We start from the raw sequence: 22,261 nt of genomic DNA, 5'->3' as shown, positions 1-22,261 counted from the left end.
GGACAGTCGATTGTGTAGCAAAGCACCAAAGATTCGGGCGAGAGACCCTCCATCGGTTCTCGGAGGGCTTCATGGGAAGGAAGTGGCACCCGGAGCGTCAGCCCCAGGTAGAGGCATGAATATCTCCGGTGGCTTTGATTGATAAGGCGGTTCGATAATTGAAGTCAGCAAGAGAAATTCTCCGAAGTCTCCCGTGAGAGACTTCGAGAGTTATTCAATCTCATACCGATAGTCCATGGCCTATCGCGCGGAAACTTTCCCTTCCAGTATCAGTGTCGATTCGCATATTCCACAGATCATCAATTACTCCGTAAAGAGGCACATGATTGATGGGGAGATCTCGGATCATTAGTGCTCCTAGAGCATCGGGCGATCTCAGCGAAACGGGAATGGGAAAGTCGGATATCCCGATCACTCAGAGATTTCGAGCACAACCATAGTTTACCCTCTCACTGGTGATATCTCGATTATGGACTCTCGTCCGAGTCAATCTGGTTGGGGCACTCCCGGTCGAGCACGGAGCTCTGAAGTGAGGGTCACAGCGCTGTAAAGGAACAGTAATCTGAAGCCTCCGACATGACATAATCCTTGCATAGGAAAATCACTGACAGCAGAGACACTCCTCTCGTGACCCTTACCGGATTCTTCAAGCGAAGGCAGGATAAATCATGATGCCAGTCAAACGATTCCTTATCCCGAATACCGAAGCTTGCACCTCGTTCCTCCTTTTCCCCTTCACAAATTGATAGTCTGACCAGCCCCGGAGGCTCCTCTGAATCAAGCAGAGATCATCAACCATGATCACTGGAGATAGCCGCCAAGTACAGCAGCAGCTCGTCGCGGAGAAATAGTGGCTGTTGTTGTTGTCGCGTCGCCGACAACATCCCTCTCCGCTGCTCTCGCTGCTGGTTGCTGTCTGGCTGACGACTGGTTGACTGGCTAACTGCCTGGCTAGAGAGTTCGTTCGCTGCTGCTAGTCAGCGAGCAGGTGACGTGAGGGGAGAAGATATCCGCACGGTTACTGCTGCTTCCAATGCAGAGCTCCGCGGTTCGGACACAGCAAAGAGATTAGCAGGAAGGACGGCGCGGCCAAACTTCTCACGTCGGCGCACCATTGCTAAGGAGTCAACTTCCATCGGCCACCAGGTCAGTCGCGAATCGCTCTGCCTCTTACGCTCTGCGCACCTTTTCTCACTGAGCGGGAATGTAAAGCCGACGGTGGTAGCGCCTTTTTCCTCTCCGTAGAGAGTATTAGTTTCGCGTTCACCGATTGTATAAATTGAGTCCGCTTTGGCTTCCGAAGAGCTCCCGAGCTTCGAACATAACAGGTCAGTGCCGGCAACATTCACCTGATTCACCGCTGTGTGAGTCTCTCTGACAGCCCGTCGGAGATTCGCGCCGCCACTCCGATTGTCAGAGTGCCTCGCAGAGCGGTCTCATCGGGGGCAGTGCTCGCGCTTTTTCGTTCGCGGGCTCCACCAATATCCGGCAGCAGGAGAATTTGTTCAATCCGGCTCAGTTCCCGCGGAAGTGCTTTCCGCCTGAGACCGACCGCGTGGAAGCAGGAATTGTGACGTCGACTGACTTGCACATATGAGCAGCTGGCAATCTCTTGCTCAGGGCTTCCTCGACCACATTCGCTCCATGGGTCGCGGATATGAAGTGAAAGATACGAATGCCTTCCGTTCGGTTGACCTCAATAAGCATTCGAACCTTTTCGTCCTCATTTTCGGTGTCCTGTGATGGGGCGCTGAGCGGGCCGTCGAAAAGACTGCCTCTCGTACCAGAATTCGCGGAAGACCTTGAGCAACTTCAGCGGCCCCTTATTACGGTTCCCGATGCGCTCCCTTTAGCGTTCTCTCGGTTTTTGTGGCTGTTTTATGTCGAGCGAAAGGAAGTGAAATTCTTTCCTTCTCGGACAAATTCGACGTCACAGCGATCTTCCTCAAATCAATCGGTTGTGTGTGTGGGCCGAAGTTCGAGTTCCAACATCGTTAGTTCGAGTGAGTCGACTCATGATGGTCAGCTAAAATACATTCCTAGCTCAGCCAGACAAATCGAGGCCCGAATCTACTCTCCAGGAGCGACTGACAACAGTGTCACGAGTCGATTCGACCCAGAATCCGCGTCATCGCATAAAATTGAATGCCTTTGCCGCAGTCCGACGGAAATTCTGGCCTGTCTTGAGCTTTCTTGAGCAAGCTCAGCGCAGACAAATAGTAGAGGCATGGGAAAATCAATACGCATTCCGAGCAAGGCTCGTCGGATCGTACGGTCACTACGAGATTCCCATTCCATCGCCGCATCCGTTCAGCTTGATTCTCTTCTGGGAAGTCAGAAGGCCGACGACGTTCCTCCGCGGCGGCGCGATGCGTATTCTTGGCTCACAGCTGATTGCGATCGGATAGCTGTAGTTGAGCGAGAGCCACGTCGGAACTTCCTTATGGAATCGATAGAGGATGGACTACCGAGCTCTCGGGCCATCATCGACCGAAGGCATCGAAGCGCGAAACCAAGCGAAATTCGTCGATGAACAGCACCCGGAATCGATCTTCTCGTCCGACGGCTGGAATCTCGGTCTCGTATCGTAACGCCGGGCGCTACGTAGGATCGAAGTTCGTCGACCCCAGGACCGCGGAACGCTGCGGAAAAAAGAGAAAGGAAACTGTCGAATGAAGCCGAGAATTTCCGCTTGCTAAACCACTGTCCGCAGCGGCTATGTAGAGCCGACGACATCTCCACCGCCGAAGGGGATGATCGCGGACTGCTCGCGATCGAGGGAAGACTAGGTATACGCTGAGCGCGTTCGCTCCCAGAATGTTGTTAAGCGAATAGCGAGACGTGGGCACGTTGCTGGCCCGTTGAGCGTAATCAAATCAAGCCCTTATCCTCGCCTGAGCGGACTCTATTTTAGTGGCCAAAGATAGTTTAATCTTTTAACGTCAGCGCCGTTATCGGGAGCGACGCCAGGAGCTCATTATGTCGCGCATGTCGAGCAGCTCGACATAACCTATCAGTCACCCATGTCGGACTCTTCGCTCGCCAGAATGATTCCTTTCCTTCGTTAACACTCGTCTCCTTCGAGGTGCTCGAGGCCGGAGTGATCTAGATAATTTTAGGGCATTCCTACAGATATCACCGTGGGTGAATCGTCCTCCTCCGAATGAGTGTCTGGCCGCTTCCCAAAAAACTTCCCCGTCACCGACGGAGGTCCACCGGAATCGAATAGAGATTCAACCTAGAGTCAACTCAGTTCGGACCGGAGACTCGGACTAGGCCGATAGATTTTATTCGCTGGGCAGCTCATAGGGTCCCTATCAATGAAGCCTCTCCCGTCCTCTGCTTGTCGTTTGTTATATCCTCTGCGACAGGCTAGGCAACGTATTCTGGCCGACAGGATAGAGAGGTATCATAGCCAAAAAGCGTGGGGCCGCACGACCTGCCTGAAGTGGTCAACAGTGCTGTCAGTCAGATTCGATCTGCGTGACGTCGTGGAGATTGCGAGCTGCTGGATCGACGTTCAGATGAGTTCTGGTGGTGCTCGTGGGTTCCCGGGATGAGCTAGAAGCCAGAAAAATAGCCGCGGAAGGATGTCAGAAGCTTTCCGGCTCGTATTTGACTGACTATAATGAGACAATCTCACAAAGCTCTACATTCACACGGAACGTGGGTCTGCGCGACATCTCTATGTCTCACCGGGAAGCGGGAACCGCTTCTATTAGTCGAAATCGCACGGTTTATGTGCGGCAGGGAGTTTTCATCCGCGCGTATACATGGAGGCAATAAGCGTCTAGGTTCGGTCAACCGAGAGCGAGCGACACATTCGGTAGTAGACGCTATTCTCTCTTCGAGATCAGCCCACTGTACTCCACAGAGCTTCGATTCGATAATTCAAACATCTCTTTCTTGGATTTGCAGGGAAAATGTCGGAGGGCCCGTCAGCTTTGAAACGGGCTGGCCGGGAGGCAGCCATTCAAATAATGTCCGGAGGATCAGCAGGTTTTGTGGAGATATGTTTGATGCATCCTCTGGACGTTGCCAAAACTCGATTTCAAGTGCAAAGCAATGCCGCTGATCCCGAAAGATACAAAAGTATCGCCGACTGTTTCCGGAGAATGATCCGCTCCGAGGGATTTTTCTCCATATATAAAGGTTCGTGTCGCAAGCGATCAAAATATGGTAGATGGAACGAAAGGAAACAAAAGAAAAAGACAGAACAAGATGCCCGAATGCCGAATTCCTCAGAAGATTCTTCAACTTCCCTCCTCAGGAATCCTACCTCCGATCCTCGCGGAAACCCCGAAACGAGCCGTGAAGTTCTTCACTTTCGAACAGTACAAAAAGTTGTTCCGCTACGATGTGAAAGACACGCCAGTATCGTTGTCGATGGCCGGTCTGTTCGCCGGTCTCACAGAAGCCGTATTCGTCAATCCCTTCGAAGTTGTGAAAGTTCGGTTGCAGACGGACAAGAATAAGGTGTCTGAACAACCGACGACGTTCCAAGTGGCTCGATCGATCTATCGCGAAGGAGGTCTCGGCTTGCGCGGTTTGAATTTCGGTCTCACGTCAACCATGATACGGAACGGGGCTTTCAACATGGTCTATTTCGGTTTCTACTTTTCGGTGAGGGATCGTCTACCGAAAATGGACAGCGATGCCGCCACTCTGGCCTTGAGAATACTCACCGGTTTCACGGCGGGTACTCTGGCATCGTGTTTCAACATTCCATTCGACGTAGCGAAAAGTCGAATTCAGAGCGAGGGACACTTACCGAATTCGAAGTACAAAGGATGTCTGCAGAGTGTGGGCGTCGTTTATCGAGAAGAGGGCTTCCGTGCGCTGTACAAAGGCTTAGTACCGAAAGTTCTAAGGTTGGGACCAGGCGGCGCTGTTATGCTCGTCGTGTATGAACACATGCGCGAGCTTCTTGAAGAGAAGTGGCCTCCGTACGAATAGTTGTCCGACGGAGATCTACCGATCGGAGACAAGCAAACGAAGAGAAGCACATTCCATACTTGTGCGGATGGAGATTGTTAATTATGTTGTGAGCTTATCTTCGGAATGGTGAACTCGCCGCCTCCTCGGGGAGAGAAACCTCGAGTCGGCGTCACGAGGCTACCGTGAGGGCAGAGAGAGAGTTTATTTTTGTTCATCATTTTCCATCATATTCGACGCCTTTCTCAGAGATCACGTTTATCTTCATATTTCCACAGAGCGCTTCCATATAAACTCCGAGACAGACATTTTAATCAGAGCGGTGTGATTATCGACCTGCTTGTCAGTTGCAACGTTCATGCAAAGTCTCGTTCGTATACGAGTGGCCGGTATTCGGACTTTTTGTTTTGGTATCTTGAAAAGAGAAGTCCTGGGATCTTGCCGCGGTGCTTTGTGAATCCAGCCGATCGCAGTCGCGTCTCTGGAGGCACTCGAGGCGAAATTCCCTCTACAAGCTGTGTCCCACGGGACCTCCTGAGCCTGGGAAGGCTGGGTTCCAGCGCGGCTGTGAAATTTCAGGGGCCGGAGGGAGACTCCGCGCTCCTTCGTGCTCAGTCATCCCTGGAGACGTAACTGATCGTTACCGAGAGAATGTCAGACACTGTATCTTGTGTGTTCTTGCAAAAATGTGTGTTGATAAGGTGTCAGAAAACTCGATCTAATGTGTGCAATCGATAAGACTAAAAGTATTAACATAGATTTCCTGTTCGGGAGAGGCATACCAAGCAGAAAAACCGGAGGAGTACCAGAAATCCGATGTAGATGACCACAGCTGTGTGAAAAAAAATCAGGCTAACCTAGGTTGTTCTAAGCAGTCGTTCGCAAATCGACAATAAACTAAGAACTTGTATCCCTATGGAATCTTCGTTCCACAGAATGATTGATGCGTGAAACTATTCCGAGCTCATTATACCGTACCGCAACATGCCCCGTATCGTAGTGTGAGACCAGTATCCGGCCGCCGATGACGATTTTCTCGCGTGAGACGACTGGTCTCAGGACCCACTCGTCCCTGAGAAGAGCACGAGTAATGCGGACGTCCCCTCGAAATCCGGCGCCGTACTTACTCGAGTCTTGCCGGAACACTGGAATATCGTGGGGGACTGGCTGCTTGACTGCGCGGGTTTCTGCTAACAGATGGAGCTGCGCGGCGCGTCAATACACCTGCTTCACGCAGTACGCTCTGGCAGGTGGGGATGGACAAGGGATCGAAGCGCGAAGCCGTGAGAGAGAAATATGCGCAGAAGACTATAGAAGCTGCGAAGAGCCGGAAATACGCTGAGCTGCCACCCGGATACCATTTCAGTCCGCTTGCATTCGAAACAATGGAAGGGCCCGGTCCCCTGACCGTGGCTCTGATTACCCAGGCCGATGAGGCTCTGGAGAGGGCTGCCGGGGACAAGCGACTGGGCCGATTCTTCGCCCAGAGATTGTCGCTCGATGTCACACGCGGAAACGCCGCGTCGGTGCTCGGCACCATGAGCAGCTGGCGCCGGCCGGCCTGGTGGGAGGGCTAGACTCAAGAATGCAACATACAACATAACATAACGAAATACCCAATATTTAGCGTTGACGTAGGAATGAAACACCATCAATTCTTAGGAAGCAGAAGACTTGGGATTTTCGGGGAGCAGAATCCTCTCCATGGGCCGGGATCGGGAATACCCTTAATTGACATCATGATTGATGTCGTACCAATGCACAGCACGAATTTCTGGAGTACGTACGTCTCTCGGCGACAGACAGAGCGTACGATAAGCATAATCTCGCTCGTTGACGAGCCGAACGCCTCTCCTATCGCGATCGATGGATTCCAGCAGTCAAAATAGGAAAAACTCCGACCACGGAGCCAGGGAAATAGTTCAGAAAAATCCGAAAGTTTGAATTTCGCGCCCGTCAGCTGCTCTCTGGCGAGGGTATCAGCTGACGGTGTATTGTTGCCACTCCGGAACGATTGGTGGTGCGGAGTTGATATCCCTAAACACAGACACGTGCGTTCCTTGAGCAGAGGGAATCGTTCCTCAACAGTTCGATCGCGAAGTTCTCCCGTGGCAGTTCGGCGCTCGGAAATTATTCACCATGGCCAAAAGCATCCGTAGTAAGCGTGGCAAGAAAATGCGAGCTATCAAACGGATCCGGTATGACGACAAGGCCGTGAAAAAACTCAGAGTAAGTCGAACGCTGTCGAGTCTATGCGAGGAAGCGAGAATCTTATCGAACAATGCTTCGGACTCAAGCGAGCCGAGTCTCGAGACGCCCCGGAACTTTCTCGTTGTGAAAGGTCCCTAAAATGATTCATCTCTCGCGCAGGAAACAGTGAAAAAAGGTGTCACTCGTGTCGTAGAAGAGGGAATGGACATTGAGCAAGCTGGCGGAGTGCTAGTCGACTACCTTGAGAAGAAGAAGCAAGCCTTGCTCAAAAGACAAGAGGAAAACATGGAAGAGGGCGAAGCAAAGGTGGATTGAAAATTGTCCAATAATTAATCAACGCTTCTTCCTAATACTATCCAATGTCCGAAGAACCGAGAGAAGCCAGCTGCGGATACCGACTTGTATCATACATGTTGCACGGCGAACTTCGACGCTCCGCTTCGCTGGCTGGGACATCCCGACGTTGAATCCAAACCGCCCTCGCCAAACTCGAGCCCGATGGCGCAAGCTCTCAAGTATTCCTTCTCTCCACGCAGGTGTTCAACAAACGTATGCAGGACGAGAACGGCCAATATCCTGTCTGGATGGGGAAGAAGCAACAGAGAAAAACCAAGCACAAAACCAAGAAAAACAGGAAGAGTAATGGCCGGAAAGACTCTTGGTGAAGTCCCTCCGTCTATCTTCGTCGAACTCGGATAAGGAAAGATCGGCGACTGACGAGGCGCAGAAGTCGGGTGGATTCTCGCGGCGGATCCTGTATATATGTTGAACTCCCACGCAGCGGCATGTTAGAATGTCGTTGAGGAAGCTCGTCATCTAGGTGTATGATATGAGCGCTGAGAAATTCGAAATACTGAATATACCCTAATATGTTCAGGAAAAAATATTTTTTCCATCGAGGACCCTGACTGAGATTATGGGATCACTACACCGACTCCTTCGGCGGTAAACAGTGAAGGGTCGCACGCTTTCCGAAGTACCAAACTTCATTAGATCTCTAAGCAGTCTCCTGATGACAAACGCCTCTTCTCGGATGGACGGGAATCGAATCGATTCGAGACAACTTATCAAAGATCGCTTTTACTTGAAACAGATTACACCTCATTGCGTTCTGCCGCCAACATTTCAAGACAGTCACCAAAAAGGGTTTTGTAGTGAGCTACGTACTGTTGGCACATTTCGCCCTTCGGGAACAGCGCGCTGTTCCTCAAAGTGATGTTTCGTTGTACGAAGAATCTATAGACCGAATAGAATATGGATGGATCGTTGGTTTGTTTCGCAGCCTCGAGGAATTTCCGCGCGGATACCGTATCCTGATTTCCTTGGGCTTGTACTACTTTTAAAGCTGAGATGACTTTGCCATTGTTCAATAGGGTCTCGATGGTTTCCTCGTGAGTCGACCCTAAACGGTACAGCATGTCCAGAGCTAGCTGCTGAGCGGGTGTGTACCGCGGTGCAAGGTCCAGAAGTTGACACGCGATGGGTTTTGAATCGCCCAGGATGTGGTACTGCAGGAACTGGTGAAGTTGGTAGAATTTGTTCTGATCCACCAAGTTCGCGACCATTGCGTCTCGGAGATTATCACAGATTGTGTCTTTGGTCCGGATGTGCTCAACGAATACCCCAAAAAGATAGGACTTGTCGACTTCGTCGCTCAGCGGTTCGAACACTTCCGATACCAGTTTTTCAGAGATACGTTCGATATGAGCGATTTTTCCCATGATTGTGGCGATCGTTTTTAGCGGAGTCTCCTCGGCAACAATGCGCTTCATGCTCTGAAGGATAATTTTCTGACAATTCTTCCGCAACAACAGAAAATCGATGAGCCTCTCCGCAGGCCTTATCAGATGACTTAGGCGCTCTGGATTGAGTGTCAAGCGCCATAGGAGACCGATTTTCGCGTCGATGATGATATTCGGTTGGAAGACGACCCAGTTGGCGGAGTACAGCTCGAAATCGCCCTTGCATCCGATGACCTCAGGGGCGACGATCGGTGAATGGTAAACGATATTCGTCTCCTGGTGGCCTTCGAGGCCTATATCGAAGATTTGACTGGTTTTCGAGCTCTGGTGGTGGACGATGATCAAGTTATCAATGAGATTTATAGCGAAACGACCAGAGACTTCGAGTTTCAGGATGTTGGTTTTCCGAGGCGGCGTGGCACCATCGATGGTGTAGACAACGATTTCCGCGGCACCGCTTCGAGAACTCGACGTGTTCCCCTTGTGACGCAGAACGACGACCCTTGACTTCCCATATATTCTACACAAGCTGACATCTCTATCGAGAAGACAGAGTTTCGGGGGTTTGGGAACCACGGGGAGGTCCACTTCGAATTTCGAATGACGGGTGCACATTCCTTGTCCCGAAAAGTATATAGGATGGAGCACATTACCGAGAATCCCGGAGGAAACCAACAGATAATTCGTGATCGGCTGGTAGATGAACCAATTAACTTGCATCGAGTAGAGTTTGATGTATCGGAGGCATTTCCGCGCCGGTTGGACTTCGTAGAATTCCACGCTCTGATCGGTGACGAAGATGATATCGGTTCCGAAGCCCGTCCATGCGAAACCAATTATGCTCGCCGACTTCGCTTTGCAGGCCTGACTGTACTCGCCTCGGTTCCATTCGGGAAACTGTGGACTGTTCATGAACTCGACGCTCTTCCGAGATCTCTGGATTGCCATCACACTCTGATCCGGACACAATTTCACGGAGAGAATTTCACCTTTGTCATCCATGGTGAAGGAGCAGCTCCTGTCTTCGTTCGGTCCTTTGACGACAACTCCTGTGACCCCACCGGATCTGATCGAGAACAATTGCTCGTTGGCATTGTCGAAGAACACTCTCGACACGGCCGAGGCTGGATCGAAACGTATCGCCTCTTCGGATAAACATAAACTGCTCGTCGATGTCGAGTCCACTGGCTCTGTTCCACAGCTGATCGCTTCCATGTCGACTGTCCTGACAGCAACGTGGGCACGGGAACTACGCTCTCGATGTCACTCCGGTGAGCAGCTCTGTCGAGTCGGCTCGCCACACCTCGTTTAAATCCGATCACCGTTTCGCGAACTTCATTCCTCCTCCGTTGAGCGCCCCCGATCTTTCACTCAGATAGGTGAGGCAGCTGGACTTTGTTTTGGATGCGGCGAATGCATTCATCCAGCTTTTCGAACCGCTCAATCAGCTGTTCATGCTCGAAATCTGGACACGCATTCGCTCATATCGTCTCGGGACCGGAGGTTCTCTCTGGCTAGAATCCGATCTCCTGCGAGCTCTCGTGTGGGCTTTTCCATCTTCGTCCCCGACGAAATTCTGCGACATTGGCTTCCTGGGAAGCATGGAGGCACAAGAGAATGTGAAAATCAGAGTCATTAAAAAAAAAGGATCTCCCAAAGACGACGGTCCTATCAAAGAACTCGCGAGTGTCCGTCAGAAAAAACGATCAAGAAATTCGTGAATCTTTATTCGGATGAAGGTAAAGATCGAGAGACGATTTTACTCAGTGGACGACACCCGTGCAATTGTCTGGCTTCGAGGTGAGTTTCTGCCGGAACATGTCGCAAGACGTCGAAGCGACGCTGAAAAATTAGAAGTGTTCTGTACGGAAATGAACGAATTATACTGTGGATTATCATGGCATGTCCACGAAAGTTATCCCCATTGGGTGCGACAGCTACCCGGATTTCCCTCGCCATTCATCGAAGTTATGAGGGAGACATGTACTTCGGGGAGTCGAGACTTCGGTTTGGAGATCCGCTTTCTCACGTTTCTTCTGCTAACGGAGATAGTGGTGAAGAGCTCATAAGTTTCCGATGCTCCTTTTCACAGACACCAACTCATCAACAACTGCATCTCATGTGGGAGGATAGTGTGCCAACAGGAAGGTTCCGGGTCGTGTTTGACATGTGGAGAGCTTGTTGCTACCCCTCGTGAGATGGAAATGTTGGTGAAAGATTCCCGAAAAGCCAATCAGCTTCGCCAGAAGATCGAAGAACAAGACGCAGCTCTCGCGAAGGCAGTGGCTCATAAAGACCGGTTTGTTGCTTAAGCCTGCGCTTCAGGGGCAGTTGCAAATTGCAAAGTTCGGATGATATCTCTGCTCCTTGAGATGGAGGAGCTCATTCTCGCCTTGCATTCCAGCCTCATCGAGTTCGATCGGACCTGCGCCAAGCGAACTCAGATCATCGACGACGACAGGGATTACTTCTCTTCTGAAAACAAATGGTTAACTCAGAAAGAGCGGAAGGCTCTGCGGGAATCCGAAGAGAAACGCGACACCAGCAGACGCAGCCGGGTTACGAAGATAGACATCGATTTCGAAGGAAAAAGGTGCTACATGTTTTCTTCCGGGAACAAACCGAGTTATCTCGGGATCCGAAGGATATTCACGAACATGACCGCGTTCTCTCACCATCGGAGGCTTATCTCGTCTCACAGGTCACTGAGAAGCTTGAGGAGCTCCCAGAGCTTTATTCTTCGTCGACATTAGGCGCAATCGAAACCGCCTATGAGGAGTCACCATCGTATCTGAGCAAGAAGACCTTGGTGGACCTAGAGTTCGTGGAAACGGGAATTATTTTAACGAATACGGCGAAGAGCGATGAAATGAACCTCTCTCGGATACAGGACAGCCACCTGAAGGAAATTTCTGACGACGGTTAGTCCATCGGTCTTGTGAAACCGCTTCCGCTTCGTACATTCTGGGTCGCACTTGTTCCATTATTCTCTCACTCGGTGTAACGGGAATTCTCTTTTTTACAGGATGGTGTCTTTCAATTCATCAACCGTATGCGAGTCTACTGATCGCCGGCATCAAGAAGCATGAAGGTCGTCATTGGTTCCATGCCCATCGAGGCCGACTCTGGATCCACGCAGCTTCGAAACAGCCGACTCGCGAGGAGCAGGAAAGCGTCATTCGAGCTTACAAGCTCATCAGTCCAGTTGAATTGCCCGCTTCAATGGAATTTCCGACTGGCGTTCTTCTCGGCTGTGTCGACGTCATGGATTGCATACCACAATCGAAATACCGTGAGACGTTCCCCCATGGAGAGATATCCGATCCGTACGTCTTCATATGCGAACATCCGCACCCTTTGAAAACCCAGTTCCCCATGAAAGGGGGACCGAAAATATTCAAGCTCGACAACAAGCTGCTCAATGCTGCTAGAAAACAAGTCATGTTTGATTGAAACGGTGTCTTATAGTGATGTTGAATAAAACTCTCTGACGCATACAGAAGGGCATACTCGTTCGAAGAAACACTCGGCTCCGAAAAAAAAATCAGAGTGAACCATGGGTGATTGCCTCATCGGTGTCGATTTTTGATCGATCGCGAGCCAACACGGGCTGTCCGAGCACCGGCTCGTAGAGTGCCCGATGACTAAGCAGCCGATTTCAGGAAATGATTGCGCTAATTACCGGCGATTCTGCTTCCGAACTCGCGAGATGAGAGGCGGCAAAGCTCAGTCGATAGGTCACCCCGTCCCGGATCGGACTCTAATCGCCCATCCCTGACTCATCTGATCTCCGAGACATGACTGTCGACGCCCTGATTCCAGCGCCCTCAATCTTCTGGTATTTTCTGTTGCTGGTGCTGTCCCTCTCAGGAAACGCTCACTGCCGATTCGGAGATTATGAAGAGCTTCCTTTCCCGTGGGTGAACTTTCTGCGATTTCGATTCGATGGCAAAGCCTGTTCGACATGAAAATTCCGAAATTTTTCAGAGGTCCCCGAATGCCTCGGAACATGATGGAGATACATCAAGGTTTGTCTGAACTCTTCCTGCCCCTCTCGACCCTTTCCTAACACCTATAGCCTCTGATTCTATCGTTTTCTGGAGAGATCGGGGGAAGATAGATGGTACCTACCATCGATTAATGGAGCTTTTTTTCAACAGTTGCTAACGTCACCCCAAGTTTCCGGATAAATCTCACTTTGTTCGTCAATCATATCAGCGAGCTCAACCTCAAGCGAATGGTGAATATTCTTTGGAGCTTCGGAATTTAGCTCGGGTCTCCCCCCACCCGATCGACATTTTCGCTATGTGCAAACATTCAAATAACGACAAAAGTTGCATGCTTGCATCAGAACTAGCATAGTTATTTCCCGAAATCTGAAGACCTTCGACGTCGAAGTTTTCCTCGTGGAGACCTGGGAAATACATCATCAATACGTTTGTGCGGACATAGCCTTCGAGTTCCAGCGTTCGGGCAGATTTCCGTCGCGGAAGGACAAGTTCTCGCCGACCGGGCTGCCGGATGGAATATTCGTACCGGATCTCTACCTCGAAGTGAGTTTTGGCCTATGATTTTCTTGGGCCGACGAACCTCCGGTGTCCCCGGAATTCTTGAATGACTCGACGAAAATTCTAAAGTCCCTGATATCGCATGCATAGGAAGCTATCGAAGACAGAACCCCGACCGTCATCCACCCAGCGGTGAGTTTCTCCCATCGCGTGGGGAACAAGACCTGCTACGGTTCAATCAATATGAAGTAAGTGTGCGGCCGAACCATCGAGCTTCGAATTCCCACGGACAATGAGAGCTGCTCGTAATGATTGTTTCTCTTTTGGCTCTCGTCGACGATATCGTGCCCCATGGATCTGCACGACTTCCCCGTGGACGTCCAGATTTGCCCGATAAACATACATGCTTGTGAGGATTACCCGACGGACTCTCCTCCTCTCCGATACGTATCTAGAACCCCATATCGTAGTCGGAGCGATTCGTCCATCCCATTCTATTCAGGGATCTACCCGAATTCATCGCTCCATGTCAAATGGCTCGACGCACCCACGAACGACCGGGGATCTGGATCGGCGGCGCTGAACCCCCGACAAAAGATGCTCGAATACGAAGTTTCTCTTGAGGCTTATCAGCAGGGCGAGAGCTACGTCACCGAAGATGAGAAAAGTCGATGCCAAGGATCTTCGCACTCCCTGAGCTTTCATTTCGCACTCCCCGAAAAGCATCCCGCATAGGAAGCATCAGGAGCTCCCATATCGGGCTTCGATTGTGACACGTGCAAAGTTTGCAAACAAAATTCGATTTGCAGGAATTATGGACGGGGTGAAAGTCTTGGTTCGATTCCGACGCCTGCTGACCTACCAACTGATCAAATGCTTCTTGCCCTCATTTTTCTTAGTCCTCGTTGGATTTGCGTCGATGTGGATATCTCTCGACGCGTCGAACGAAAGACTCGCGCTGAGTACCACCGTACTCCTCGCTCTGTATACTCAGCTGGGAGCTATAAGAAGCGCCATCCCGAGTGTCTCGTACATGACCGTGAGGCTCTAAAACCCTGACCGCGACCAGAAATGTTGCGCATATTGAAGTTTCATCACTATACCCAAGGAGGAAGTCCGAGTAATGGTCAGAAAATCGCCCACCGGAAAGCGTATATCAATGGTTTCTTTTGTTGCAGTTTTGCGACATATATGTCGTCGCATGCATGGGCTTCGTGGTTCTGTCAATTTGTGAATCGGTCGTCATGGAAAGACTCCACGCCTCGACCGAGACGATATCAACAGCCAACGATGAGGTTCGGCACCGAGACGAATGAGTTCGAATGCGACATGTGCTGAGAAAATATAGCGGTGGATTTGGAAAATTCCAGAATGGCCGACGCTCTGGAACTTCACAATACCCGCAGACTGCTACGAGAGACATCGATCGGGTAGAAAGATACGACGGACTCACAAGGCACAGTATCGTGGCTAGCTTCGGAATTTTCAACTTCGCTCACTTCTCTGTTTTGGCGGTGAGAGTGTATTCCTGAGAGGCTCTGCTGTCGATTGAAGGACCATTGTAGGTTCTTGAGACTTCATTTATTTACTAGGTGAGTGGACTCGAACGATATGAAGAGAGGCTCTCTCAATGGTGGAACTCTTGTTGGCTTTAAAATTCCAAATCGACATCGTCTGGAATGGGGAATCAAAGATTAGGGTTCGAAATTCGGGAACCGTCCAAGTTAGGATTTATCTACTCAGAAGTGAGCCCAACCCACGAGAATGACATACCTGGACGTTTGGGGGCTTTCTCGAGCAATCGCTTCACGAATCTCCCAAATAGCTCCACATAAGGCCTCAGCGAGGTTTTTTTGCAATCAGGTGTGTCGTCGTCTTTTGAGTAATTTTCGAGCTCTGCCATCAATGAGCTGTGGACATCGAACCCAGCATGAAAATCGACCGAATCGTTTGGCAGACGATGACATTCTGTTCCGGTCCGCTCATTCGAAACTCCACTACTCCTTTACGCTAGGCCGCATTCGAAGATAGGACCTGAGATATCCTTCGAAATAAAGCATGAATTATCGCTTACCTCCCGGTTGGAACTTTAAACGGATCGAAATCCTCGAGGCGTTCCACGTCGATAGGAACACACACTCGGTTGGTTTTCGGGTGCAGACAGAAGGGGGCTTTCAGGAGATGGTTGAGTCCAGTTGAGACGTTGACATCCAGACGCGGGTAGAGCAAGTGAAAGAGTACCTGTTATCGCGATCGGGGACACTCGTGAATTTCAGAACCAACTCATCCATCGTCTGGGCAGACCTATTCCCGCTCCAACTTTGTTTCATTCAGAAGTTCATGGCCGTCGCGCGTCGGTAGACGGACAGCGTGAATGATTGGACAAAATTGACTCACTTCCTCGAAGTAGAATCTGTGCTTCTTGCTTTGTTGCTGGTCGACTACAGTCTTAAAGATTTCCCATCGAGTGGCGCCATCTTCCTCCGCCATGATTCGGCTCTCAAGCTCATCCCTTTTCTCGGTGTCCATGTACATGCGAAGTATCTGTTGGAGGGATATTGAGCTTTGGTTTTCGCCTTGAACGCATCTTGGATCAGCCCGTGAAAGAAATGGGATATTCTAGGATCCCAGGGAATCCGGTTCATGATTCCGAGCGAACTCAAGTGCAGTCGGCCACAATAGAGATTCTATGAGGAACTGCCCTCACCTTCACCCACCACTCAGTGCTATCCGCCCACCGTTGTTTTGAGACTACCATATCATCCACGTACTCTCGTAGTATGACCAGTGTTCTCTCCATGAAAGGATGGATCTTCGAAACAATCTTCGGCCGCTTCGGATTGGGCTCGGTGAGCACATCGAGGTAAGATGTGAGCCCGTTTCGGCACGATGAAGTCATTTCCCGGGAAATCCTATCGGCCACCCAACAATGTATCCCTCTACGACCGGAATACACCCAGAGCAAGTGGCGGAATCCAAAATCCTCTGCAGAGGTGAGAGAGCAGAGTCTGCTTCAGAATTCGGCCGAGCTTACGCTCCTCGATTCGGTGTCAGAGAATCGCGATTGGCTGAAGTTGAGAGGATTGCTCACCGGTCAGGGCTGCATGAAGACATCGGATCGCTATCGTCATGAAAGGCCAACATCTCGGACAGATATCGGCATCCTTGCAGCAAATACGGACATCGTCGAAATCTGTCATGTCAATATCCAAGACATACTCTCTCTCGCGGGGCTTCCTGTTCTGCTTATCTGACTGAGGGACAGCGAAATTGTAACTCTCGAAGAGAGATTCCTCCATTGGGAATAGGGATGCTCTATGTCGAAGCTACGTACGATGTTGTCGTAAACTGCACCCAGATCAATCTTGATTGGGTTGTTCTTCACAAGTTCGGCCTTCAACATTTTTTGGTCTTTGAACGACAGGAATCGCAGGTACAGGTCTCCTTCTAGGGTGAAAGAGAACTCTCTGTTCACGAAGTAGCTCTCGCTTGGATCTGAAAAGAATGGAAGACTTAGAGGAAGATTTTAGGGCGTCGAACCCCCGGGAGAACTCTCTCGTTCATCTCCTCACCTCTACCATAAGACAGCCACTTGTAGAAAATATTCACAGGGAAGAGTTTCTCGTAGTAGACCTTCAGTTCATCAGCGAAACTGGAACAAATGTTCGGGATATTGAAACCATATCCCGCTTAGGTCCCAAGCCCTACGACAGTCCGCGGAGAGACGGTTGGAAACCTTGAACGACCGCCGCGGAGCACCCTCCGACACCTCGGAAAGCATTCCGGTCCGACTTCACATGAGAGGCCAGACAGGCCACTGTAGGAAAATCGGCGAGGCTTGGAGAAAAGAATTCGTAACTCACCAGGAACCTCCGAAGACGGAGGGTTCATGTTTCGCTGGTTTCTTCTCTTTTTCTTCCTTCACAGACGGCGCAGCGCCGTCCTCCACCGCGATTGGAGGCATTGCTGAGAAACGTCAAAGCTAAACTTCGGTAACAGATGAGTGATAGTTTTTGGCGCGCACGGCTGTCCTACGCTCATATGTTAGCGCTGTCTGATCGGCGGAGCTTGGCGCCAAATTTGAGATCCGCGATACCGGACCTCGACGGCGGCGGCCGCGAATTTAGCGAGAGACTCCTCATTTCCTGACCCCGTCATTCGCGAGAAGGCTTCTCGCCAGAATTTTCGGAGGATTCTCTGGAAGAATTCGTTCCCGGATCCCGAAGATGATGAACTTTTCGCGCAGCTCATCGGAAGCTGGACATTTATCCGCGGATTAGTAAAAACTCGGAAGAGCTTACACCCGTGTCCCAGACAGAGAGTGAGTGGAGACATAACAACACGGGCACATGTGCTCGTGGAATTCTTACCGGGTAGCTGCGTGGACAATAATTGGGAGTGGAGATATCAATCCGTGAGTCGTCTCTGGGCTCAGAGGAGCAGCAAGATGCCGTCGTTTGCGGACGAGCTCAAAGAGCTCGCGTTGACAGCGCCCAAAGAAAAAGATTCGGAGGACGTATTCAACGACGGTATGTGAAGCGAAATTTCGAACATGGTCCCCCGCGACACTCAGACCCTCTCATATTTCCCATGGATTCCGTGCTTCACTCTGATCCTTTCCTCAGAGAGTAACGCCAAACTTGCGGACTATGAAGATTCATACGAAGCTGTTGAGAAGAAAAGAGGTGCCGAAATCCTCACCACTGGTAGATACAAGGGCAAGACAGTATCGAGGCGAGAGATGTTCGATGAGGAAGATGACGAACATTTCCTAAAGCTGAACCCAAATCTCTATGAGGTCATCGACGACGAAGACGATGATGATGACGACGAAAGTGTGGAGACCGATCAGGAAAGCAGAGGCACGTGAGGACCACGTCTATTCGATATGCACATCTCGATTCCCGTACTACCACATCTTTCCATCTTCTTTAGTCAGATAGGTGCGTTTCATTGAGAAATCTTTGCAGTTGGCGACGGGACCGACGAGGGAATCGCTCAGGCTTCGGAATCTGAACAAGAAGTGGTGGAAGGTGAATCGTTCGACGAAGAAGTCCTCGACGATAACGATGACGTAGATGAAGATCTGGACCACGAAGATGATGATGACGACGACGATGACCGAGACGACGATGACGCCATGGCCGACGTGGACATCTCTGCCTTCGCCAACCCAAATGCTCGGCTCACTCGGCTGGAGGATCCGGTCGACAATAAGGAGCCAACGAATGCAGTCAGCGAGGAAATCCGCAAGGGACAGAGCATCTCGCACCAAATGAAAATCTGGGACAAGCTGCTCGAGTATCGAATTCAATTCCAGAAAGTTCTTGCCCTCGCCAATCAGCTGCCACCCTGTGATATTTTCAAACAAACCATGCATAATTTCCTGGCCAGTCCAGATAACGCTCGTCTATACAGACAGTGCGTTCGCAACATCGAAAGAGCCTTCGAACAGCTGGCAGTCATAAGAGCTGACCTGATTCGCAAGTATCCCGAAATGAAGAAATCAATAGACGGGAAAACTCCTGCCGGTTCGGGTGACGAAGAGATTCCGAGCGATGACGAAGAGATCCCATCCGACATTGCGTCTGGCTACAGCGAGGACGAGGACGGACAACCAAAGCGTAAAAATCCTAGAGTCGATGAAGGATCCTCCGAGGAAGATCAGGGATCCCAGAACCACAATACGGGCGACACGGACAGGAAGAGAAAGAAATTCCTCCCCAATGAATACGATCGAGCCAACGAGGATTTCTATCAGAAATTCCTGCCCTTCAGGTAAAATCTCAGCCCAGAGCGAGCTGCAACGGAGCGACCCTCCCCAAGTCGTATATGAGCAATAAGCAAATGACTGGACGTCCGGCGACGCTCAGTATTCAATTGAAGTTCCTAGACAATTATTTTGAATCTCGGATCTTCACCGTTGGAAAAGTTCTCTTGGTAGTAGTACCGGTCTCCGCTTGCAGGCAAGCCACAATCGACAAGTGGTACCAACGGACGAAGCTCGCCAGCGGGAGAACCTCTAAAGGGTACACGGCCCTTGAGCAGCCTCCAGCGAAGCAAATCGAACATATCCTGGAAGACCGGGACCGCCTCATAGAGAGAACGCGGATCAAACGGAGTCACTATAAAATCATCGGCGTCAGTGAGCCAGAGAAAAGGGTGGGTACCACGTTCTCCCTCCGATGACTTCTGATTGTGTGGAGTGGGTCCATCAAGAACCTCGATTCAGGACATGATTCAGCATCTGTCTCCTGATCGAGATGGCATGTCAGAAACGGGTCGTTTCTTTACTATCCAGGAAGCAGATCAAGTGAAACAGATCATCCCGGAGATATTTGACGACGACGATTTCTATCATCACCTCTTACGCGAGGTCATCGAACGCAAGACTCAAGACATCTCCGACCCTCTGGAGGTTTCGAGACACTGGATCGAAATTCAGAAGCTGCGAACGAAGATCAAACGTAAGATCGATACGAAAGCGAGTAAGGGGAGGAGAATCAGATACGATGTCATCCCGAAGTTGGTGAGCTTCATGACCCCGCACGACGGCTCGACATTCAGCGACCAAGCGAAGTGAGTTCGATTTCTATCAGGAGGTCCTGGGCCGAGGGATTTCCACAAAAATCTTACGGAACGCGTTCTGTGTCTGTTTCGAATATCACTTCGCAATAACTTGGATCTGTTCTTCCAGGGACGAGCTGTTTTCGAGCATTTTCGGAAGGAAGACGGCCGCGAAAGGGGACGCGGCGAGTCAGCTGTCCAAGAGCGATTTGGAAGGATTCAGATTGTTCAAGTGAATCCTTCCCCGGATCTGTGAATAAAAAGAAGGAAAAGAGACGGGATACATGGTCTTGTTTGCCCGTGCCGCTGAATAAGATGCCGAGATGAATGAATTTCGGTTAGGCCACGAGACGCTCGGAATCGGCAGCTATAGATCCAGCCGAGTATTCTCCGAGCGAAGCCTGAAGATGGATAGTAATAGACTCGGGATAATTCTTATAACTCCGCTCTATTCAGTACATCTTCCATCATACATTCGAAAAGAGACGACGACGACCGAATCCGGCGAGGTGCGGCAGTGGTGGAATCCACCTGCCGGGGACCGGAAGCCGAGCAAGGTTTCCTTGACTATGACGACGGTGGCCGCAGGTTTACAAAGCGGCAGCTCCAGAAATGATCTCAATGAGCTCCTTCGTGATGACAGCTTGCCGAGTTCGGTTGAAAGTCAGCGTGAGTTTGTCAATCATTTCGCCAGCGTTCTTCGACGCGCCGTCCATAGCTGACATTCTTGCGGACTGTTCGGAGCAAGCGTTCTCCTTCATGGCGTAGTAGATGGTTGAGGCCAGGTTGAACTCGTGATAACTGCGCAGAGTCTGCAATTTTAAGAGATGGTGCATCAACAGGAGGAGGACGGGGAAGAATGAATCCAAGGCATTTTCAGGATCACATTTTCTACTTCGACACCGATGTAGGAGCTGCGGAGTCGACTCACCTCGGCATCGAGCGAGTCATACGTGTGGATCTTCTGAGCGCCTAGGATCGTTTCCAATGTGTGGAGGGGGATTTCTGTCGTTTCGTAGGAAATCACGGTCTTGAATTTGTTGTAGATGAGGACTCCGGTGTCAAACTCGAACCCACTCTCGAGAATGGAGTTCGCAACAGCTGATGCGTCTTCGAAGAGCGGAGGTTTCTTCCCGAAGTCGTTGAAGGATACGAGCATATTCGGAGCGTACAGACGCTGCAGGATAGCCTTGACCTGCCGAAGAGAGAGAATTCACCTCGGACCCGCTTCTGTGATCTTCCGTCCCGGATGTCTCCTCGCTCCTGACATCTTTCTCCTGGCTTCGTTCGACACCAAAACTACTCTGACTGGTTGGAAGTCGCGAAAGCCGGGCTCTGCGGAAACTTGACATTCGCAGGACCATCTTTCCCCATTCTTGAGCCCGCAATGAAATTCCCCCCTCAAGTGGGAAGATCAAACTAACCTTATCTCCGACGCAGATGATTTTGGCGTTGGGAGCCAGGGTAGGATTTTCAACCATCCAAGCGCGGATCTTCTTGGCAACTGAAGAATGGACAGCTCCGCAGAGACCTCGGTCAGATGAGATGGCAACCAGGAGGGTATTTTTCGGATTCTCCGGCGGAGCGACTTCTACGGCTTCGTAGAACTTCATTGCAGCCTCGCCGAAGGGACGGGCCTGTTTTAATTCCCTCTCAGCCCGGGCATACTTGGCTGCGGACACCATTTTCATGGACTGAGTGATCTTCTGAATGTTCTTGACGGACTTCAGACGAAGTCGGATGTCCTTCAGGGTAGCCATTCCACGGGCCTGCTGGCAGGCCACGACCGCCCCCGCCGCCCCGGTTCTTGGTAAAAGAGAGAACATGGCGACACCTGCTCCGTCGGTACTCCACTAACGCTGCAAACTTCACCCGGTTGCCCCGCGAGGTCACAACAGAGGTGACCAGACTACGACCGACCAAAACACAGCTCTGCTCGAAACCGAAACTACCGGGAACGCCGCGCCATTTACCGACCATTCGGCTCATCCTCAATTATATCCGAGGGGCTTTCGAACTGGTGGGTCGGGAGCCCAAATACCCATATTGAAGCAGACAATAGTATCTCGACTCCGAATCTCCCGGCTTCCCTTGACCCCATACGAGGTTTCTCCGAGGTCGCGGGTGTTCGGAATCTGACTGCTCCCTTGGCGAGCGTTGGATTTCACCGTTCGAACGCAGGGCGCGTTTCACCGTTGCCGAAATGACCCCCCATGGGAGGACTACGAGAGTCATCCCGAATCCGATTCCCGTATTTAAGAGAGCCAACAATCATTTCGGGAAAACGGTGATGAATCG

At 50.8% G+C, this 22,261-nt stretch overlaps 8 protein-coding genes across 10 annotated transcripts; 5 read left to right on the top strand and 3 right to left on the bottom strand.

Moving 5' to 3' along the window:
• The first annotated feature begins 956 nt into the window (after window positions 1-956).
• On the top strand, window positions 957-5,849 carry LOC100897416 (mitochondrial 2-oxodicarboxylate carrier). Of its 3 annotated transcripts, none has more exons than XM_018641287.1 (3): window positions 957-1,146; window positions 3,919-4,152; window positions 4,271-5,849. In XM_018641287.1, the coding sequence occupies exons 2-3, from the start codon at window positions 3,924-3,926 to the stop codon at window positions 4,954-4,956; spliced, it is 915 nt and encodes a 304-aa protein (XP_018496803.1). In that variant the 5' UTR covers window positions 957-1,146; window positions 3,919-3,923; the 3' UTR covers window positions 4,957-5,849. The 3 variants fall into 3 exon arrangements, with proteins under 3 accessions (XP_018496803.1, XP_003748068.1, XP_003748067.1); XM_003748020.2 differs by having other exon boundaries at window positions 1,061-1,150; XM_003748019.2 differs by lacking the exon at window positions 957-1,146 and adding an exon at window positions 1,303-1,328.
• Window positions 5,850-6,959: 1,110 nt separating this feature from the next.
• On the top strand, window positions 6,960-8,026 carry LOC100897652 (protein LLP homolog). Its single transcript, XM_003748021.2, has 3 exons — window positions 6,960-7,164; window positions 7,306-7,452; window positions 7,683-8,026. The coding sequence occupies exons 1-3, from the start codon at window positions 7,075-7,077 to the stop codon at window positions 7,809-7,811; spliced, it is 366 nt and encodes a 121-aa protein (XP_003748069.1). The 5' UTR covers window positions 6,960-7,074; the 3' UTR covers window positions 7,812-8,026.
• An 87-nt stretch (window positions 8,027-8,113) lies between these two features.
• Bulli (regulator of MON1-CCZ1 complex protein bulli) lies at window positions 8,114-10,177 on the bottom strand. Its single transcript, XM_003748076.2, has one exon. The coding sequence runs from the start codon at window positions 10,101-10,103 to the stop codon at window positions 8,241-8,243; it is 1,863 nt and encodes a 620-aa protein (XP_003748124.1). The 5' UTR covers window positions 10,104-10,177; the 3' UTR covers window positions 8,114-8,240.
• Window positions 10,149-12,379, top strand: LOC100907048 (activating signal cointegrator 1). Its single transcript, XM_029112775.1, has 6 exons — window positions 10,149-10,159; window positions 10,548-10,688; window positions 10,981-11,187; window positions 11,293-11,480; window positions 11,588-11,809; window positions 11,914-12,379. Exons 1-6 carry the CDS (start codon window positions 10,149-10,151, stop codon window positions 12,339-12,341), a joined length of 1,197 nt encoding a protein of 398 aa, XP_028968608.1. The 3' UTR covers window positions 12,342-12,379.
• Window positions 12,380-13,747: 1,368 nt separating this feature from the next.
• LOC100906900 (gamma-aminobutyric acid receptor subunit beta-like) lies at window positions 13,748-14,712 on the top strand. Its single transcript, XM_003748074.1, has 4 exons — window positions 13,748-13,805; window positions 13,899-14,063; window positions 14,206-14,435; window positions 14,575-14,712. Exons 1-4 carry the CDS (start codon window positions 13,748-13,750, stop codon window positions 14,710-14,712), a joined length of 591 nt encoding a protein of 196 aa, XP_003748122.1.
• A 246-nt stretch (window positions 14,713-14,958) lies between these two features.
• Window positions 14,959-17,433, bottom strand: Prim1 (DNA primase small subunit). Its single transcript, XM_003748073.2, has 9 exons — window positions 17,260-17,433; window positions 16,969-17,048; window positions 16,731-16,891; window positions 16,488-16,650; window positions 16,104-16,381; window positions 15,794-15,940; window positions 15,471-15,637; window positions 15,170-15,306; window positions 14,959-15,070 (listed from the first exon to the last, which is right to left on the bottom strand). Exons 1-9 carry the CDS (start codon window positions 17,358-17,360, stop codon window positions 15,048-15,050), a joined length of 1,257 nt encoding a protein of 418 aa, XP_003748121.1. The 5' UTR covers window positions 17,361-17,433; the 3' UTR covers window positions 14,959-15,047.
• Window positions 17,434-18,437: 1,004 nt separating this feature from the next.
• On the top strand, window positions 18,438-20,239 carry Aatf (Apoptosis antagonizing transcription factor). The gene is made up of 4 exons (XM_003748071.1): window positions 18,438-19,174; window positions 19,363-19,558; window positions 19,698-19,975; window positions 20,094-20,239. Exons 1-4 carry the CDS (start codon window positions 18,537-18,539, stop codon window positions 20,197-20,199), a joined length of 1,218 nt encoding a protein of 405 aa, XP_003748119.1. The 5' UTR covers window positions 18,438-18,536; the 3' UTR covers window positions 20,200-20,239.
• Window positions 20,240-20,392: 153 nt separating this feature from the next.
• ATPsyngamma (ATP synthase, gamma subunit) lies at window positions 20,393-21,910 on the bottom strand. Its single transcript, XM_003748018.2, has 3 exons — window positions 21,388-21,910; window positions 20,895-21,158; window positions 20,393-20,775 (listed from the first exon to the last, which is right to left on the bottom strand). The coding sequence occupies exons 1-3, from the start codon at window positions 21,787-21,789 to the stop codon at window positions 20,554-20,556; spliced, it is 888 nt and encodes a 295-aa protein (XP_003748066.1). The 5' UTR covers window positions 21,790-21,910; the 3' UTR covers window positions 20,393-20,553.
• Window positions 21,911-22,261: the final 351 nt, after the last annotated feature.

This window comes from Galendromus occidentalis, unplaced genomic scaffold (genome assembly GCF_000255335.2).
Source record: "Galendromus occidentalis unplaced genomic scaffold, Mocc_1.1 scf7180000077527, whole genome shotgun sequence".
NCBI classification, from domain to species: Eukaryota; Metazoa; Arthropoda; class Arachnida; order Mesostigmata; family Phytoseiidae; genus Galendromus; species Galendromus occidentalis.
This window is presented reverse-complemented; position numbering and strand designations above follow the sequence as displayed.

What these genes read in the sequence shown, in the direction of transcription:
- LOC100897416 (XM_018641287.1), top strand. Translation starts at nt 3,924, where the DNA reads ATGTCGGAGGGCCCGTCAGCTTTGAAACGGGCTGGCCGGGAGGCAGCC. An exon ending in ATTTTTCTCCATATATAAAG is followed by an intron (nt 4,153 to 4,270) that starts GTTCGTGTCGCA and finishes TTCCCTCCTCAG; the next exon opens with GAATCCTACCTCCGATCCTC.
- LOC100897652 (XM_003748021.2), top strand. Translation starts at nt 7,075, where the DNA reads ATGGCCAAAAGCATCCGTAGTAAGCGTGGCAAGAAAATGCGAGCTATC. An exon ending in AGGCCGTGAAAAAACTCAGA is followed by an intron (nt 7,165 to 7,305) that starts GTAAGTCGAACG and finishes TCTCTCGCGCAG; the next exon opens with GAAACAGTGAAAAAAGGTGT. An exon ending in TGGAAGAGGGCGAAGCAAAG is followed by an intron (nt 7,453 to 7,682) that starts GTGGATTGAAAA and finishes CTCTCCACGCAG; the next exon opens with GTGTTCAACAAACGTATGCA.
- Bulli (XM_003748076.2), bottom strand. Translation starts at nt 10,103, where the DNA reads ATGGAAGCGATCAGCTGTGGAACAGAGCCAGTGGACTCGACATCGACG.
- LOC100907048 (XM_029112775.1), top strand. An exon ending in TGCAATTGTCTGGCTTCGAG is followed by an intron (nt 10,689 to 10,980) that starts GTGAGTTTCTGC and finishes TCCTTTTCACAG; the next exon opens with ACACCAACTCATCAACAACT. An exon ending in CATCGATTTCGAAGGAAAAA is followed by an intron (nt 11,481 to 11,587) that starts GGTGCTACATGT and finishes ATCTCGTCTCAC; the next exon opens with AGGTCACTGAGAAGCTTGAG.
- LOC100906900 (XM_003748074.1), top strand. Translation starts at nt 13,748, where the DNA reads ATGGATCTGCACGACTTCCCCGTGGACGTCCAGATTTGCCCGATAAAC. An exon ending in CCCGATAAACATACATGCTT is followed by an intron (nt 13,806 to 13,898) that starts GTGAGGATTACC and finishes CATTCTATTCAG; the next exon opens with GGATCTACCCGAATTCATCG. An exon ending in CGTCACCGAAGATGAGAAAA is followed by an intron (nt 14,064 to 14,205) that starts GTCGATGCCAAG and finishes TTCGATTTGCAG; the next exon opens with GAATTATGGACGGGGTGAAA.
- Prim1 (XM_003748073.2), bottom strand. Translation starts at nt 17,360, where the DNA reads ATGCCTCCAATCGCGGTGGAGGACGGCGCTGCGCCGTCTGTGAAGGAA. An exon ending in GTGCAGTTTACGACAACATC is followed by an intron (nt 16,651 to 16,730) that starts GTACGTAGCTTC and finishes GCTGTCCCTCAG; the next exon opens with TCAGATAAGCAGAACAGGAA. An exon ending in TCTTCATGCAGCCCTGACCG is followed by an intron (nt 16,382 to 16,487) that starts GTGAGCAATCCT and finishes TCACCTCTGCAG; the next exon opens with AGGATTTTGGATTCCGCCAC.
- Aatf (XM_003748071.1), top strand. Translation starts at nt 18,537, where the DNA reads ATGGCCGACGTGGACATCTCTGCCTTCGCCAACCCAAATGCTCGGCTC. An exon ending in CAGAAATTCCTGCCCTTCAG is followed by an intron (nt 19,175 to 19,362) that starts GTAAAATCTCAG and finishes CTCCGCTTGCAG; the next exon opens with GCAAGCCACAATCGACAAGT. An exon ending in ACATTCAGCGACCAAGCGAA is followed by an intron (nt 19,976 to 20,093) that starts GTGAGTTCGATT and finishes CTGTTCTTCCAG; the next exon opens with GGACGAGCTGTTTTCGAGCA.
- ATPsyngamma (XM_003748018.2), bottom strand. Translation starts at nt 21,789, where the DNA reads ATGTTCTCTCTTTTACCAAGAACCGGGGCGGCGGGGGCGGTCGTGGCC. An exon ending in TCATCTGCGTCGGAGATAAG is followed by an intron (nt 21,159 to 21,387) that starts GTTAGTTTGATC and finishes TCTCTTCGGCAG; the next exon opens with GTCAAGGCTATCCTGCAGCG. An exon ending in ATGACTCGCTCGATGCCGAG is followed by an intron (nt 20,776 to 20,894) that starts GTGAGTCGACTC and finishes TTAAAATTGCAG; the next exon opens with ACTCTGCGCAGTTATCACGA.